Genomic DNA, 16,342 nt, shown 5'->3' with positions numbered 1-16,342 from the left:
GTTTGATACCACTGTCAAGGGTGGTCATTGATCCGGGGAAGCTGGGGGGGGGGGCATCGATCCACCCATGTCAAGACGACCGTGGTTAGGGGGGGAGGGTAGCAGCTTCTGCATGTAAATGATGAGGAGGGTTTCTGTTTAAGCTGTGCGTGCCCCTCAGCGCAAGCGGTGCACGAGGAATACGCTTGTACAAGCGCGGCTGCCAATTATCAAGGTGGTGGCGCTGCAAAGAATGTGCTTACGACCGGAAAAGCTCATTAGCGACGTAGCATCCCAACAAAGCAGCATTTAAAAAAAAAAATGAGACAAGCGTCGGCTGAGCGAGTTCACCGAGAATTATTTAATATGGCGAACGAACAAGCGCAGTTTTAGATGGCTACACGGGTACCGCACGATGCTTGGTGGAGCTTTCCCATCACTTTGCAGAAAGATTTAACGCAGAGAGGGAGCGGCAGAATTTTTGTTGTTGATGTTTAAATCCATTCGTACACAACCGGGAAGAATTACAGCGACGCCAGGTCAGTGGATTTTGTAAATAAAACGTTCACATGTGTTCACGTGCCAGACACAACAATCAACAATGCTTAATAAAACATCGGCGTTCGGTCAAGCCGCATTTTACCAGCTGAACGCATTTGTCCAGCCCGCCCGTCGACACGCACTCCCCGGCGTCACTGTTTGGATTCACGTTTATTCGTCGGCGTGAAAAGGGGTTAATGCGCGAGCGCATGAAACACTGCAAAATTATTAAGCATCCGAGAGACACGAAGCCGCGGTGCCGCAAGTGTCTCTGTTACAGGAGCACACGGTAAATTAACTTCGGGAGCAGCGACTTCTCCCCCCCCCCCACCACCTTCTTCTCCCCCAAAAAACAGATTATGTGCTTTTGAAGTACTTTTTCTTCTTCTGTTGCCGGACAAGTGGTTTAATAAGTCCCCGATATTTATTGGCCGGACACCTTTTCTCATAAAACATCTCCCCCCAGGACACCCTGCCCTGCGTATATCGAGTTATCTTGAAGCTTAATGCGTGAGTGATGTTTAAGAATGTGTTTTTGTTTGTGAAAAATATATATACACGTGCGCTTCAAAAAATGAACCATGTTTATATAATACCACTTTGGGTAGTGATATATATATTTTAAATAGGCACGAAATTATTGTTGGATTTAAAATAATGACCACGCTCACGATAACCACGCATGTGAGATTCAGTAATCTTAGATGTATGCAACTTATACGCTAAAGGGTAGGTCGAAAAATAATGGAACAGATGAGACGGAGGTTACAAAAAGAAACAATGCAAACAAGACAAACGAAACAAGTAGGCGAAGACGAAACCGATTTGACCTACGAATAAAGATAATTCAGCAACCTGTGGGATGTGGGGGGGTTGCTACAAGGTTTATTCACGCTACATTTCCACCACAATCACAGAAGCCGAGCCACGGTGAGCCATTACTAAAAATGACTGAGCATGGCTCATTTCTTCTTCCAGTGCTTTAAGAGCCACGTGGGATCATTGGTTTCCAACCCGCCCACTCCATCCTTCTGTGCTCTAAGCCTTCCCTTACCTCTGCAGGTAAGGGGATTGTAAATGTTGATTTTTTTTTACATTTAACATATATACTTGGGATGGATCAAGCTATTTGAAGCACGAATATTATTACTTCTATAATCAACCACTGCATTCTTACACAAACCACAGTCCTGGAACGAGAATTGACGCTCAACACGAGTCTAACCGCATGACAATTTAGGGGCAAATCAGAGGCCTGTCGGGGTGCTTGAAGCGTGAAGCACCCTCATAGAAACGAACCAGGCAGCACAGCTAATAAGAGCCGTACAGCCGAGGCAGTGGCAGCTCGGCACTTGTGCCTACCTACCGTGGGGAATCCAGGCCAAGACCACTCGCTAACCGAGCCCTACTTTGCCTTTCAGCTGTCAGGAGAAACGTGGTACGTCATGGGGCAACATGGCACGTAACGGGTCTGCCCGTACCTTGTTCGACCACTTGTGAGCCTGCAGAAGTTGGCTGTAGATCGGAGTCTTGTCCTGCACGGGATCAAGGCTGAGGAGGCCACTGTTGTGCAGGGGGTGGCTCTCCGACGGACGGCCGACGAGGTTGCACAGACGGTCCAGGTCACTGTCAGAACACCAAGAGCGCCGCGAACCGTGTGACAATCTCAAATAATTTCATTAAAATCGCGATCTTAAACATCACCTTCTTCTCTTCATCTATCGATGAACGGACGGTTGGACAACATTAGTCATTGAATGCTTACATCATTACAAAATAGTCATCGTATGTTTAAAATAATCACAGTGATTAAACAATAAACAGGTACAGTATCCATCATCATCAATCATATTCCATTCACTGCTATAGAATGTTGGAGCCATTCCTCATTTTATATTAAATTAAGAGCCTTTAACGTTGAAAACGTTGTAAATGATTTCCACCGAGGGCAACCCCCTTGGTGAAAAAGCCATCATTATTATTTATTAAAATGTCTTTAGGCTTGTTTTTATGAAGGCTACTGCATAAGGATGATTGGCCAATACTATTATGGGAAGAAACTCGAAAAACCAGAGAAAACCCATGCATTTGGTGGCGAGATGTTAACTACCTCGCCTGATACACAGGAGGTCGTGGGTTCGATCCCGACCCTGATGCCTGTATATTTGGAGTTGTAATGTTCTCCGCGTGGTCGCGTGGATTTTTTTCTTCGGATCCTCCAGTTTTTCCCTCCACGTTTAAAATGAACATCACGCGTTTAGAGTATTTGGCTGCAATAAATGTCCACATGATAAGCCACTTCGTTGAGCTATCATTTGTGGTCAGGTCGCTTCTGAAAATTATCTAGATAACTCAGTAGGCCTTACCTGGTAAAGTAATATAATATAAAGGAAAATACTAGTTGGGTGACACTCGGCCACTATCGCCTCCGTCACCACATCTCGCAGACCAACATCTGGCGAGCCCTGGGAGTCACTCATCCAAGTGCATAGTAAGTAACCAAACTCAACCATGCACAGCTTCCGAGATCTGACGAGATCGGGAGAATTCATGGCAATTTGGTCACACACACACACACTATCTTAGGTAACAAATAAAACACCGCCATTGTCTGTACGTAAACATACTGCAGCCTGACATTTCGCATAGATGTGTGCCAGGGGCTTCACAACCGGAATGTTAAAATGGGTGGCCCCTCTGACACAAACACTTGCCTCCCTGAACTTAAAAGCAATATAGGAGGCAGGATGGTGCTCAGGGACATCGCTGATCCCCGTGTCAACCGGATAAACGGTTTATATCGAAATGAGCGCCTATTTCACATTTTCCTCCGGGCGAAAAGATATTCTTAATAATCTATATGTATCATTATCACTGACCGCGTGAGCGCAATAATCAATTGCAATAAACCAATCAATTCCATCGGGTCCTGCCCTAACCTTCACACATGATGACCTTGCGGCTTCCAACCCACTTAGCGGGCGTGAACCCTTAAAGATCCCGTTAAAATATCTGTAACGGGGCCACGGTCAACGAAGCAAGTGACACGTATTGTTTACACACTACAGGATTGCATAATATCTGACCTGTAAATTTGGTCCTGTTTGTGGACACCATATAGATCCGAGAAAAATGTAAACAAGATTTTTGTTTGTTTCTCTCTCAACTAGCTTTGAATGGGGGCGCTTGCTCGAGATGATGAATTACATTTGTAATTTCATAAACAAGTTCGTAAAGCCTTTCATCGCCAGACAAAAGTTGTGCAATAAATATAATAATTAAACTGTTCTTTTTTACAATTTCTATCTACGATCAGACACTAGCAACTACTCCAAAAACGTGTATTTTTTCTGCAAATGTTTTTATATTTAAAAGACGTACCCATCGGAAACCGCTCAATTTAAAGATTCCGTTCTTTTTTTGATTAGAGAACAAACGTTTATGAACGTAATCGTCTACGAGGGGAAGCTCATAAAATGTGTATTTTTTTCGCTCAAACGCGGTTGAATCCGAAATCTCAAAAACAATAAAAGCAATGGTTCTCGCTTCAATTGTATTTGCTGTTTAAGGCTCTATCAAACGAAACAACCGGAATATAATACTTTAAACGGTGGTTTCTGAATGACACGCACATGTTCATGGGGCACTTAAAATCGAGATTTGAGGGCCTTAAAATGAAAAATCTCGGATTTTCATATTTATCCAGTTCTTTATATCCTAAAAACTACCTCTGTACCAAAATGTCAGCTTTATACCTTGTCGGGAAGTACGCTAGAGGTTTTTGAGACGTACAGGTTAAGGTCTTTATTTATACAGAAGACGGATAACAAAAGTCAGAGTAACTGGGGACTTGTATCTAAATTATGGACGTTGACCGATAACCATCAAACTGATAATCGTTGTAAAAATCGATCACCCAATCTCGAAATTCAGGCAGCCCGTAATCATTCATTACAATTCAACGTCAAGTTGTGAATGCGCCGATTGGTGCATTGAATGAATAAACCGCACGGCGGCCAAAGCCACCGCGTGGTAAATCTGCCTTCGTTCCGGAGTTAAAAACTTACAACGTTTTAAAAAGTAGATTATTGATAGACGGGAATGGGGGGGAGAGTGGGGGGAAAACCGGTAACCGTTTCTCTTCACGCAGTTAAACAAAACAACCCACACACACACACACGACTCGAAACAACCTTCATCTAACATTTCTAACCCAAAACACCGCAAAGCAAATTGACAACACGCACGACGGCGCCGTCAACTCCACGCATGTGGACGCACTTGAGGTCTCTGTTGACCCCGTTGAGGTTCTCCTGGAACTCGAGGGCGAACTCCTTCTCGCGTTCCTCCAGCGTCTCCCTGCTCCTCATGCCGTCCTTGAGGCTGCTGAAGAGACGGCTCACGCTGGAGCGCAGCTGGTGCACGGATGCGATGGCCTGGGAGAAGGCGTCAAGTCCGCCGGGGATGCCCAGCTGATCGCCCATTGCCTCCTTCCTGATGACGATGACGAGGAGGAGGACGACGCCTTACAGATGCTTCTTCAACTTCCTTCTAGCTGCTGCTCCTACTGCTGCTGCTGCCTCCTGCTGCTGCTGCTCCTCTCCTGCTGCTGCCTCCTGCTCCCCCTCTCTGCTGCTGCTGCTCCCCTCTCCCCTGCTGCTCCTCTCCTGCTGCTGCTTCTCCTCTCTCCTCCTGCTGCTCCCCTCCTGCTGCTCCTCTCTCCTCCTGCTGCTGCTCTCTCCTGCTGCTCCCCTGCTACTCTATCCCCTCCTGATGCTGCTCCCCTCCTGCTGCTGCCTGCTGCTGCTCCTCTCTCCTCCTGCTGCTCCTCTTTCCTGCTGCTGCTGCTCCCCTCCTGTTGCTCCTCTCCCCTGCTGCTGCTGCTTCCCTCTCTGCTGCTGCTTCCTCCTGCTGCTGCTGCTGCTCCCCTCCTGCTGCTCCTCTCCCCTGCTGCTGCCCTCCTGCTGCTGCTGCCCTCCTGCTGCTGCTCCCCTCTCCTCCTGCTGCTCCTCTTTCCTGCTGCTGCTCCTCTTTCCTGCTGCTGCTGCCCTCCTGCTGCTGCCTCCTACTGCTGCTCCTCTCTCCTGCTGCTGCCTCCTGCTGCTGCTCCCCTCCTCCTGCTGCTGCTCCCCTCCTGCTGCTGCTCCTCTCTCCTGCTGCTGCCTCCTGCTGCTCCCCTCCTGCTGCTGCTCCCCTCCTCCTGCTGCTGCTCTCCTGCTGCTGCTGCCTCCTGCTGCTGCCCCCTCCTGCGGCTCCCCTCCTGCTGCTGCTCCCCTCCTGCTGCTCCCCTCCTCCTGCTGCTGCTCCTCTCTCCTGCTGCTGCTGCTCTTCACGTTTCTGCCGTCGGTTCCTCGCGGCCTACTCGGCCCCGCGTTGTATTTCCCACTACGGATAAACGAGCGCGCCTTCCTTCGTGATCGCCCATTGGCTCTCGGGTCGCGGCGACTTCCGCCTTCATTGGACCGCTCTGACAAGCCAACCAATGGGGTCGCTTCGTTGCGCATCCGCTCTAGCGAATGCAACGGGCCTTGCTACTCGACTAGAGCGATCGTCCTGTACGCGGTTAAGTCGGCGTAGCTTGAATATTAATACACTCGGGGTGACGTCTTTATAGCTTTGCTGCCTTAACATAACCGTTCTGTTACCGGCATAATTACCACGTTTTTTTTAAAATAACGAAATGCTTCGTATTGTATAATTGCGGGTTGTAAAATCTATAAATTGTTAATGAGATGCCACGCGGTAACGTCACTCGCGGCACCTTTAGCCCAAGTTAGAGTAGCAACATCAATGGGCGTTTAACTTTTAATGCGTAACTGTCAACCCTTTATCAGTGCCCTACCTTGTTACAGACCACTTCACACCTTGTTGGTCACCCCGTGCCCTTATACATCTCAACGTTCATCCAAACAAAGTCCCATCACAAGCGAGAAACACGACACAAATAGACACAAGAATACCGCGTGTGCTGACAGCTGTGTTAACGGGGTAGACGCATTTACATGTCACACCTAATACTGGTAGGAACCTCCTGGTTACACCAGCCCACAGGGGATTATTGTGTCAACACGCGGAGCTGTTTGTTGCTGGCCGCTTGGAATTTTTGGCCCTCCAGAGTGCCACCTAATAACACCACGCCCGGACGCCTTTGTCTCTCTAGTGGCGGCGTTCACTTTTCACGCCAGGCACTCGCCAATTTTAGGCTGAGTCAACCTCGTGGAGGCTCAGGACCAGTTCAAATATTCACTGGCACTGCAATTGGTGGTGGAGTGGAACTCGAGTCGCCGGGATCGTAGCGCAGTGCGCTAATCGCTGCACCACCGCTCCCCACAAAGACAAAAGCCCCCCAGCACCCCCCCCCCGTTCCCCCGTATATCTGTTAGCAAGCACCTCTGAAGCCTTGCACACCACACCGAGTACTCATTTGGGGCTGAGTCGATCTAGGGGAGGCTCAAAACCGGTTCAGATAATCGTCACTGGTGTTTGGCCCGGGTCGCTAACCGCTGTGCCACCGCTCCCCACCCACACAGTTACGGCACGCAGGTAATTTAATGCGGCAATACACAAGAGGCAGTGGTGGGAATTCCACATTCCTATGGCGGGGGGTCAGTCTGCCCACAAGACCACTGTTGACTTCCCAAAGTGGCGCTCGTTTTATCCAGCGCGCGGGCAGAATCAGAAAGAAAAGGCCGTGGCACTTGCAGTGTGGTGCGTGTGTTCACTGTGTTGTCGTGGGGAGCGGTGGGGGAGCGGTTAGCGCGCTGCGTTACGAACCCGGCCACCCGAGTTCGAATCCCGCTCATGGCCAACACCAGAAAGATTATCTGAACTGGTCCCGGGCCTCCTCCCCGAGTCCACCAACGGCGATGGCTGTGCCGTCCAGACCTTCATAGGTGCTACTCGCTGGCAGCACTTTCCCCAACAGTCTGTCCAGGCTATACGGGGGAACCTTTGTCTTTGTGACCTGCAGTGTGGAACAGAGTGTGGATGTGACGAAACTGTGGAAGACCAAGCCCTCAGCACGTGTGGAGGAAGCAATGGGTGAATTTCACAGCAACGGTAGCGATGAAAGAGCCATAAGCAGGCGACTGACCGCCAGTGAGCGAGTGTGACGGAGCGAATCAGTGTTACGGATCTATAATTCTCTCATCAAACTGATGATGTTTAATAAGAGCGGTGATGTGTGTGCTTATTGGCAGAATTGATCGTGCCATGCAAAAAAAAATGTTGCAGGGCCGATAGCTTATAAGGGCCGCCACATTACGCGAACGATTCATTAATTTTGCTAAAAATATAAATTACAAGGGAAGGGTGTGTGCAGGATTGAGGTTGGGAGGTGGTGGGTAATGTGCACTAATGTGACTTTGTAAATTTTAGCTTGAAGACTTGTCATTAAAACGCAGAGATAAATTAAAGTCAGACCTCTCGGTTCGCTCCCGCCTGCCGACGTAATAGCGGCCGCTTTTTTTTTCTTCTCCAAATGACACTTTGCGTGCCGCGTGTTAACAAGAACGTGATGAATTGTGCATCGATTGCTTTGCTGCGCGTCCATTAATCACAGCACACCGCACTTTGTCATAAAACAATACACTGGCCCTGACGTGTGAGTATAATGTTTTTTTTAAATTCAAGGACGACCAAAAGCCAACCCTGCCAAGAGACCTCCGGTTTGGTTGAGGTCCCCTTTGCCCCAAAGGGCTGGAAGGAACGTTTGCTTTCAAAAGCAGAGGAACAACTCAAGGACAAAGTCAGTGTTTATTTATACAAAGAACAACAATATATTTTTGTTCAAGTAAAGGTAAAGGTGCAGCCCTGCAATTGTTTGACCCAGAGCACAGATTTCATCGAGGCTTATAATTGAGCTCGAGAGATCTTTTCATGCTGACCAGACTTCTTGGAAGAGACAGAATCCCTCACACTTTCAGAATCAGAATCTGTATTTATACTGGCGGAAATACGATGAGATATAAAGCTCTTTTTAGACAAATGTCCAGTAGGGGCAGATCAGAACGTTACAACAACAATGCAAAAAAAAACACGATGAGGAGTGCAAAGTATAGGAACGTTAAATAAACAATGCTGCTGAAATCATGCAGTCCCATAAGGTCTCGCAGCTAATGGGTTGCGTAAGAATTTGTTTTTTTACTTAGAGAGACCTGATATGTGAAGCAGACAGTCTGCCTGCTTAATTATTTTATTAATCGATGTAGGGATTGCTTGGCTTTGCCTTACATAATTTTAACATCGAGGTTAGCGGTCGTGTGCACAAAAATGCCTTAAGTGACAAGCTCCCACGGTCTTTAACCTTAAAGAGAACAATTTATTGTCGGAGGAAAATGTCACATGTGAAGGGGTTTAATGTAGCTGGCCAAAGGGCTTTGCCGAGCTGTTACACTGAACCCTACTTAAGCGTTCAAACTCTGCCGACTCGCTCCAGAAGATTAAAGGACAACACCGTGAAGCGGGAGCTTTACCTCTTCACCTCGCCTCTTCTGGAAGAGCAGGTGTACGCAGAACCCCGCTCCGTGTCTCGACTCACGAATACAATTATGTGTTGGTCCATCAGCCCCTTGCCTTTCCAGACGAATATTATAAAGCAGTATTTTGTTCAAGCAAACACTGGAGCGTTTTTTTTTACCTCCCAGTTCTCATCAGCGATTAGGCCTTGTTCAACAAATGCTGCTGGATTACCAAATGTTATTGGCAAGATTACTTCATATAAGCTATGGGGTCTCGTTCAAGGCGAAAAAACTCCAATACCGCACAAAGCAAAAAAGGCAAACCTTTAACATGATCGTTCTTGTAATTTTGAGTGGCAGTTTTACATACATATACTCGTAACGATGGTGGGCTATTCCCATTTTATATCGGCATTAGCATCACAAAAGTGTTAAAAAATTGAGCTTTCGGAAATTTCAACGTCATACTTTGAGTCAGCTATGCCATATGGATCACAAACGTAGGCCCTGACATAGCATAACCGAAGATAAGCCGAAGAGTGCAGAGCAAGCGTGGATAGGGGGGCATTCCTGCAGGAATTCCACTGAGAGACAAAAAGGGGGAACGCGTGGAACAGGAAACGAACACAAATTGGAGACACCGTCTTGAAGATGAAGACAATTGGGCTTGGGTAGGACACGTCGATAAGACAGGATCATGGCCGATTGGACGAGACTGGAACGGCAGCCGAAGGAGGCAAACGTGCCGAAGAACACAGCCAGCAAGAATGTAAATGAAGAGATGAGATCTGCTAACGAGAAGAAGCCAGACGGTTTGTGGCATCGCAGGGATGTATGTATGTTGAGCTTCCTTAGCACCGTACATCGGAGGTGCGGGGGTGATAGTGTGGGAAGGCCTTCATCCAGTGTTAGATAAATAATAGCTGTTCATGGTGGTTGCGATGATGATGTTCACAGGAGGGGAAAAGTAAAAGCTCAGATTTGGCAGCAGAAGAGAGTACGCACGCACCAGCAAACACTGAGCTGGCAGTACATCATCCCACTTATTCATTATTAATTGTGCTTGAGTATTCATTCATCTGTCCTATAGATGGAAATAACTTAAAACGCACATGCACGCACACACATACACATGCACGCATGCACACAAAACACACACGAGGACGCTTGTATCTCTGCGTATGTCAGTCAGTGATTAGCGTACTGCACTACGAGCCTGATGAGTACAATTCCAGGCATTTGACGCAATAATTTGAACCGCTGCTGGGCCTCCGCTAGGTCTACTTAGCCTTAAACGAGTACCCGATATGGTGTGTAAACATCAGCACTGGGAATACAAAGGCGGGCTGCGCGTGGTGCTTACCACACCACCATCTCATTGAAACCATGCTGGTCTCCACAAGGTGCTCACTAACAGCACTTGCCCCTACACACAATGCAACCGTGTACTCGGCAGCACTGCCCCGCTGCTGTGTGCACGTGCTGTCGATCATCCAAGTTTGAGTCCGCACCTCCCACGAGCACGGTTGGCTACGTACGGTGCGAAAGAAGCTCAACATACGCGTGCATACAACACGGGTCGGATTTGTTTTGGCGACGCATTCCAGACAAAAAGCTCTGCGGTACTTCGGGGCCGTCCATAAATGACGTCACGCACCTAGGGGGGGCGGGGGGGTCAGACATTTGTGATGATGTGTGACGATGGGGGGTGGTTGAGAAATGTGACGTCACATCAAAATGCGCAACTTTAAATAAATATAGACAACACGTTCTACTTAATTAAGTAGACTATTAAACATCAGAGTGCAGCGCCACATTAAATACGCACTACAATGACAATAATGTAAAGATATTTGAAGCATTTTTTTTTGGGAGGGCAGAGCTTTGTGACGTCAAATTTGAAGGGGGGGGTCTGACTTTTGTGACGCCGTGTGACAAAGTGGGGGGAGGGGGGTCAGTAATCGTCCAAAATCGCGTGACGTCATTTATGGACGGCCCCTTCAATAGTTTTAAATCTGTGCCACTTCCCGCAAGGTCACGCAAGTTGCCAATGACGCCGGTTATTACGTACGATGCTTCCTGGTGACATAATAGCACGGGTGCTTGTGATGCAGTGGTTGGTGGCCGAAAGAATCCTTAACGAACGCGTTGCTTTTGAAGCTCGCGTTCGCAATGGACAGAAACGAGGCGTCTACTGTGTTGTAACCGATAATTCTCGCTCAACAGTGCGTTGCCTTGCTCCTTCCACTGCTGTAAACACTGCCTCGTGCGTCTAACCTGTTTCTCGTGTCTGGAAGCGCCTATTGCTCTTGCGGGTTATTGACGGCGGCGGCATAACAAGTTTGGGGCCGTCCATAAATGACGTCACGCGATTTTGGACGATTTTTGACCCCCCCCCTTCTCCCTCCATCGTCACATGGCGTCACAAAAAGTCAGACCCCCCCCCCCTCAAATATGGCGTCACAAAGCTCTGCCCCCCCCCCAAAAAAATATATAAACATGCTTCAAATCGCTTTAAACTATTGTCATTTTAGTGCGTATTTAATGTGCCGCTGCACTCTGATGTTGTAGGAGAAAACATTTATTAAAAAGTATATTTAATTAAGTAGAACGCGTTGTCTATATTAATTCAAAGTTGCGCAATTGGATGTGACGTCACATTTCTCAACCCCCCCCCATCGTCACACATCGTCACACATGTCTGACCCCCCCCCCCACCCTAGGTGCGTGACGTCATTTATGGACGGCCCCTTGGAGCATAGCACAGTACAACTGTGGGTTCTACAGCAATGCCCTCTGCCGTCCACAATGCATTCCCGTGGCAACCTATAACACATCTTAATGCAAGTCGTAGCCCTTTAGAGTACCACCCAGGCTCAATCCTGCTTAGCTTCAGAGACCTAAACGGCTTGAAGCATTTCAGGTGGTTGAATTGATTCGTCGATATAGATAGACTCGTACGCTCACGATACTCACCCCGCATAACGCGCGCGGCAATTATAGTATTTGCGACTTAGGCAAATGATACAATATTGTTGCAATTAGGCTAATGGCCGTTCACAAAATGTACATTTGAGCCAGAATAATTTGATAAATCATGTAATTGAGATGGTACCAAACATTGTCAAAACATTAATTAAGAATGGAAGTGGAACCCTGAATCATTACAATTCATCACATCCTTGGGTGGTGGGTGGAGTTGCTATTTACCCGGTGTACATACACCAAAACCCGTGACTAAATCAACGAGAATCTGCCTGCTCAGACCGCTGAAGCTCAGCAGGTTTGAGCCTGGATAGTAACTTCGATGGGCGACCGGCCGTGCACAAAACACGTGTTAAAGTCTGCCCTGAGGCGACCCCGTGGGCAGCAGAGTGCAGTGCTGCAACCCCCCATTGTTGTACGTTGAGAAGTCCAACGTATGTTGAACTTCTTTCGCACCGTACGTCGCCAGCCGTGCTAATCGGAGGTGCTGGGGACAACAGACTAAACACCAGAATTCTGGTGAATTGCCCGATGATGCTGGATGCAATTACCAGCGAAACGTCGTACTCAAATTGTAAATGTTGTGGTTTCACGCTTCAACACACCGGTGGGCTAAAGCAGTGAACTATTTGTCTTTTGTCAACGTGACACTTTTTTACTGATTGGCCGTGTCGGGTGGTGGAGGGTTACGACACATTTATAAATAACGCGATCTAAACCCAAAAACGTTGATTATGAATAATATTGGTCGCGAAAGCCTACGTGTTAAACAGACTAAACACTGCTGCCTTCTGGAGCGTTCCAGAAGGCAGCAGAAGCAGCGCATCTGAAAGGGGGTGACCGCCTTTGTTCGATGGCGAGCCAAAATCCGCTGCTGCGCCGAGGATGACGGGAGTTCTCGCGATGGTTTATATTCATCAACGTCCGTGCTCCGTGTCCCCATCCATCACTCGCTGAGCTGCGTGGTGAAGTATGGTCAAATCGGCCGCCACCACCCGCATGGCGTGGGATAGGTCCTCCCCATCCAGCGATGCATTGACAAAAAAAGGCGGCACGTGCACAAAGGCAATAAACACGCCACGTGTGTTTATTGCTTGTGTTGACTTTGGGTAATCCCCTCGAAACCCATGCATGTCGTATTATCACCAAACCGCGGGGCCACACAGAAGATAAATTTTGTTTTCAACTGACGGCTCTAAAAGGAAAACATACTCAAGTGCTTTATATAAAGATAAATGATATATATTTATATAAAAATTTTTTTTTTTATTTTCGGGTGTTGAGATGTGAACTGTTTTCACTCCGCAGGGCCAACATCGTATCGCGAACTGGAGAGAATTTCTAGATGAAAAAAAAGGGTAAAATAACATGGCCGAGATTAAAACATAGCCGACCTTCCCACTGACTCGCTCCCAAGGTCATTATTTTAAATTGTCAACTCTCGTGCCGGCCACCAGACCAGCCTTGGGCGCGGTTTCACACTCTCTGCGCTCATCAGCAATTCCATGGCTTGCTATGCAGTAGATGCACGATTGCCTTGTTTGCACCTCCGATGGGCACGGTTGGCTACGTACGGTGCGAAAGAAGTTCAACGTACATGCCTCTACAATTGTGTTCCTCATCAAAATGCTTCATAAGCCAGCGTATGGATCAGAAACACCGGACCATAACAAAGTAGAATTGAACACAAGTTGAAAAGTGCGCAAAGAAGCATGAAGAGATTGCTGTTCGCAATAAAGCTCAGAGCCAGCGAGGGGAACGCATGAATTATGTATGCAAGCAGGATGTCACAGACAACCATATAGTGACTGTTACACAAAGTGGGCTTGGGCAGGAAACCTCATGGCCGTAAGTCATCGACTGGCAGTCATGGGAGAGGGACGCTCCAAACTTACGTCATCCCTCGGGATGGAACAATGAGAATTAGTCAGAATCGTTATTCATACTGGAGGAAAAGCTTTTTGGTGATCGGGCTTTTGTTAGCGTGGCATCCAGGCTATGGAACGCCTCACCACTTGAAATCAGGCAATCAGAGTCCGTAGATATAGTCTGCTTCGAAATCCCATCTCTTTAAAGTGGCCTTCATTCTTTAGTCTGATCGTTTGCACTGGTTCTGTTTTTGTTTCCTGCTTTTCATGCATTGTGCTTTGGCATCCAAGTGTGGAATGCGCATTAGAAATTAGAATTATTATTTATTATTACATTTCTGAACGTGTGGCGGGACCGGTGTGATTGCTGCATGGGAGGAATAGCGATAGCGACGACTTATGGGAGAATCCTTCATCCAGCAGTGGAGCGATCATGTCGGACGTCGATAGTAACGATTACGCCAATAATGAAGATGTTTGGCTCAATGGGGGCCTTACCAGTTGAAATAAAGCACGAGTCTGTGTGGGGACACTGGCCGTGCGCACAATTGGACAAGAGCCAAGCCTCCCAACATCGACTGCGCACACACACGCATCTTTAAGTGCAATTCTCCAGCCACCACTACAGCCGTTGTTGCAAACACTCCAAGAAGATTATCTCTGCCCTACTTGCAGCTACAGTGAAATGCGTCAGTGGTGCCGACTCATCTGGTGGCTGGGTGTTGTGGGCGGGAACGGGGGGACGGACGGACGAAGCTTTGGGAAGAACGGGGATGGGATGTGGGATAAGAGCTGACATGGCATGTGGCTACATTAACGAGAAGGGTTCGAGTGGGTGATGGTGGGAGTTTTGCTCGAGATTCTTCGTGTTCTTACGATGCCTGCTGGTCGCTATGTCGTCGATTTGCCCGGGTCTCCCTCCTGCTAAGATCGACTTCTGTCTGTGGAAGGAAGCACCGCCACCACGCCCTCCCTCCTGCCTTGCTGTCACCCCAGTCACCGCCGTGTCTCTGTGTTATCCTTCCATCTCCTCGCTTCGGCATTTCTTCTCTTCCTCTGATCTCCGTGGTGATGTTTCATGATGTTTCCCTCCTCGCACCGCACGGCTGTGTTGATGAGCGGTGGCGTACGGCAAGATTCGGTGGAAGGGCGAACTGGTGCTGATGGTCCTGGCGGATGGTGGGTGGAGGGGCGGGTGTGTGTGTGGGGGGGGAGGATGAGGAGGAGGCTATGGGCTAGTAGTGGGTGGTAGCGCTGGCAGGTTGACCAAGCCTGAAATGAATACCTGGTGCTGTGCGTAAACATCAGTATGGGGGAGACAATGGCGGCCGGGGTAGTGCTGGCCACTCACCCTTTCGTGTGCCGTTCCGGCATTCACAGGTGCTCACGAACAGTACTTGCCCCAACAGTCTGTTAAAGGCTATACGGGGGATTTTGTATTTGTCTTTGGTAGTCGTGGTGGTGGTGGTGGTGGTAGTGGTGGTGCGGGTGGTATTTGTTGTGCCTGTCTGTGTCATGGTGAAACTCAAAGGAAAGGGTGTGGGGGGAGGATCACGGTCGAGTGTTGCGGTTGTGGCGGCTGGTGCACGGTAAGACGAAAGGGAAGGGCGAGCTACCGTCGAATGATGGTGCCGGATGATAGTGGCTGATGGGTGCAGGGAACGTGTGGGGGAGGGGGAGGGGAAGACGAGGAGGGAGGAGGAGGAGGACAGGGAGGCGGAGGAACGCTCCAAATTAATCACTCACTTTGTGCAGCGACCTGCCTGCCTTGCCTGCTGCCTCGTTGGCGTGTTTGCGTTGCATGCCAGCATCACGCGCGCGCGCGCGCGGACGCACACACGCACGCACGCACACGCGCACGCACGCACGCACACCGGCTGGAGAGACACGATGCAAGTCCGGCAGCTTAGGCTCCCACGTGCGGTAACCCCTGAAGGAGGGACACACAGGCTTGACCGTCACATCCATCACTAGTGGCTCTTTAGCGAGGCGGCCAAAGAAGGCTCCTGTGTGGATAAAGGGCGCGCGTAATGCCACCTTCAACGGCAGCGGCCGCGGTGTCAGAAGAGCAGGTGAGTGTAGGTGAGTGTGTACCTGTCTGTGCGACAGTCTGTGTGTGAGTGTAGGTGAGTGTGTGTGAATTGCTCTGTGTGTGACCGTGTGTGTGTGTGAGTGCGATGCGATGGGAGACAAAGGCGGCCGGGCGTGGTGGTGCTGGCCACCCACCCCCTCGTGTGCCGTGCCGGCCTTCATAGGTGCTCGCTAACAGCACTTGCTCCAACAGTCTGTTACGGCTATACGGGGGATCTTTGTGAGTGTTGGTGAGAGTGTGAATATGTGAGCACGTGTCTGTGCGTGAGTGTGGGTTCGAGTGAGTGTGCAAGTGTGCGTGTTGATATCTGTGCACGTGTTCGTGAGAGAGAGTGTATATGTGTCTGCGCACGTGTGAGCGTGTGCACGCACGTGTGTGTGTGTGCGTGTGTGCACGTGTATGTGTGCGTGTGTGCACGT

General features: G+C 48.9%; 2 protein-coding genes across 5 annotated transcripts in view; one reads left to right on the top strand and one right to left on the bottom strand.

Annotated features, from left to right (window-relative positions):
- MED27 (mediator complex subunit 27) overlaps nt 1-6,410 on the bottom strand; it is a 70,587-nt gene extending 64,177 nt beyond the window's left edge. The window contains exons 1-2 of the mRNA XM_061550406.1: nt 4,801-6,410; nt 2,001-2,145 (exon numbers count right to left, since the gene is read on the bottom strand). Of these exons, the coding sequence (XP_061406390.1) occupies nt 2,001-2,145; nt 4,801-5,003 (348 nt within the window). The 5' untranslated portion in view covers nt 5,004-6,410. The remainder of the gene's footprint in view (nt 1-2,000; nt 2,146-4,800) is intronic.
- A 9,181-nt stretch (nt 6,411-15,591) lies between these two features.
- LOC133341736 (netrin-G1-like) overlaps nt 15,592-16,342 on the top strand; it is an 84,389-nt gene continuing 83,638 nt past the window's right edge. For 3 of the 4 annotated variants that reach the window (XR_009755059.1, XM_061550395.1, XM_061550393.1), the window contains exon 1: nt 15,592-15,903. The gene's annotated coding sequence lies outside the window, so the exon portion shown is untranslated. Of the gene's footprint in view, nt 15,914-16,342 lie in introns of all 4 variants that reach the window. The other variant, XM_061550394.1, reaches the window with a different exon arrangement.

This window comes from Lethenteron reissneri, chromosome 12 (genome assembly GCF_015708825.2).
Source record: "Lethenteron reissneri isolate LAM-NWPU_2019-01 chromosome 12, ASM1570882v1, whole genome shotgun sequence".
In the NCBI taxonomy this organism is placed as follows: domain Eukaryota; kingdom Metazoa; phylum Chordata; class Hyperoartia; order Petromyzontiformes; family Petromyzontidae; genus Lethenteron; species Lethenteron reissneri.
Note: the sequence above shows the minus strand (reverse complement) of the source record. Positions and strands in the feature narration are given on the sequence as shown.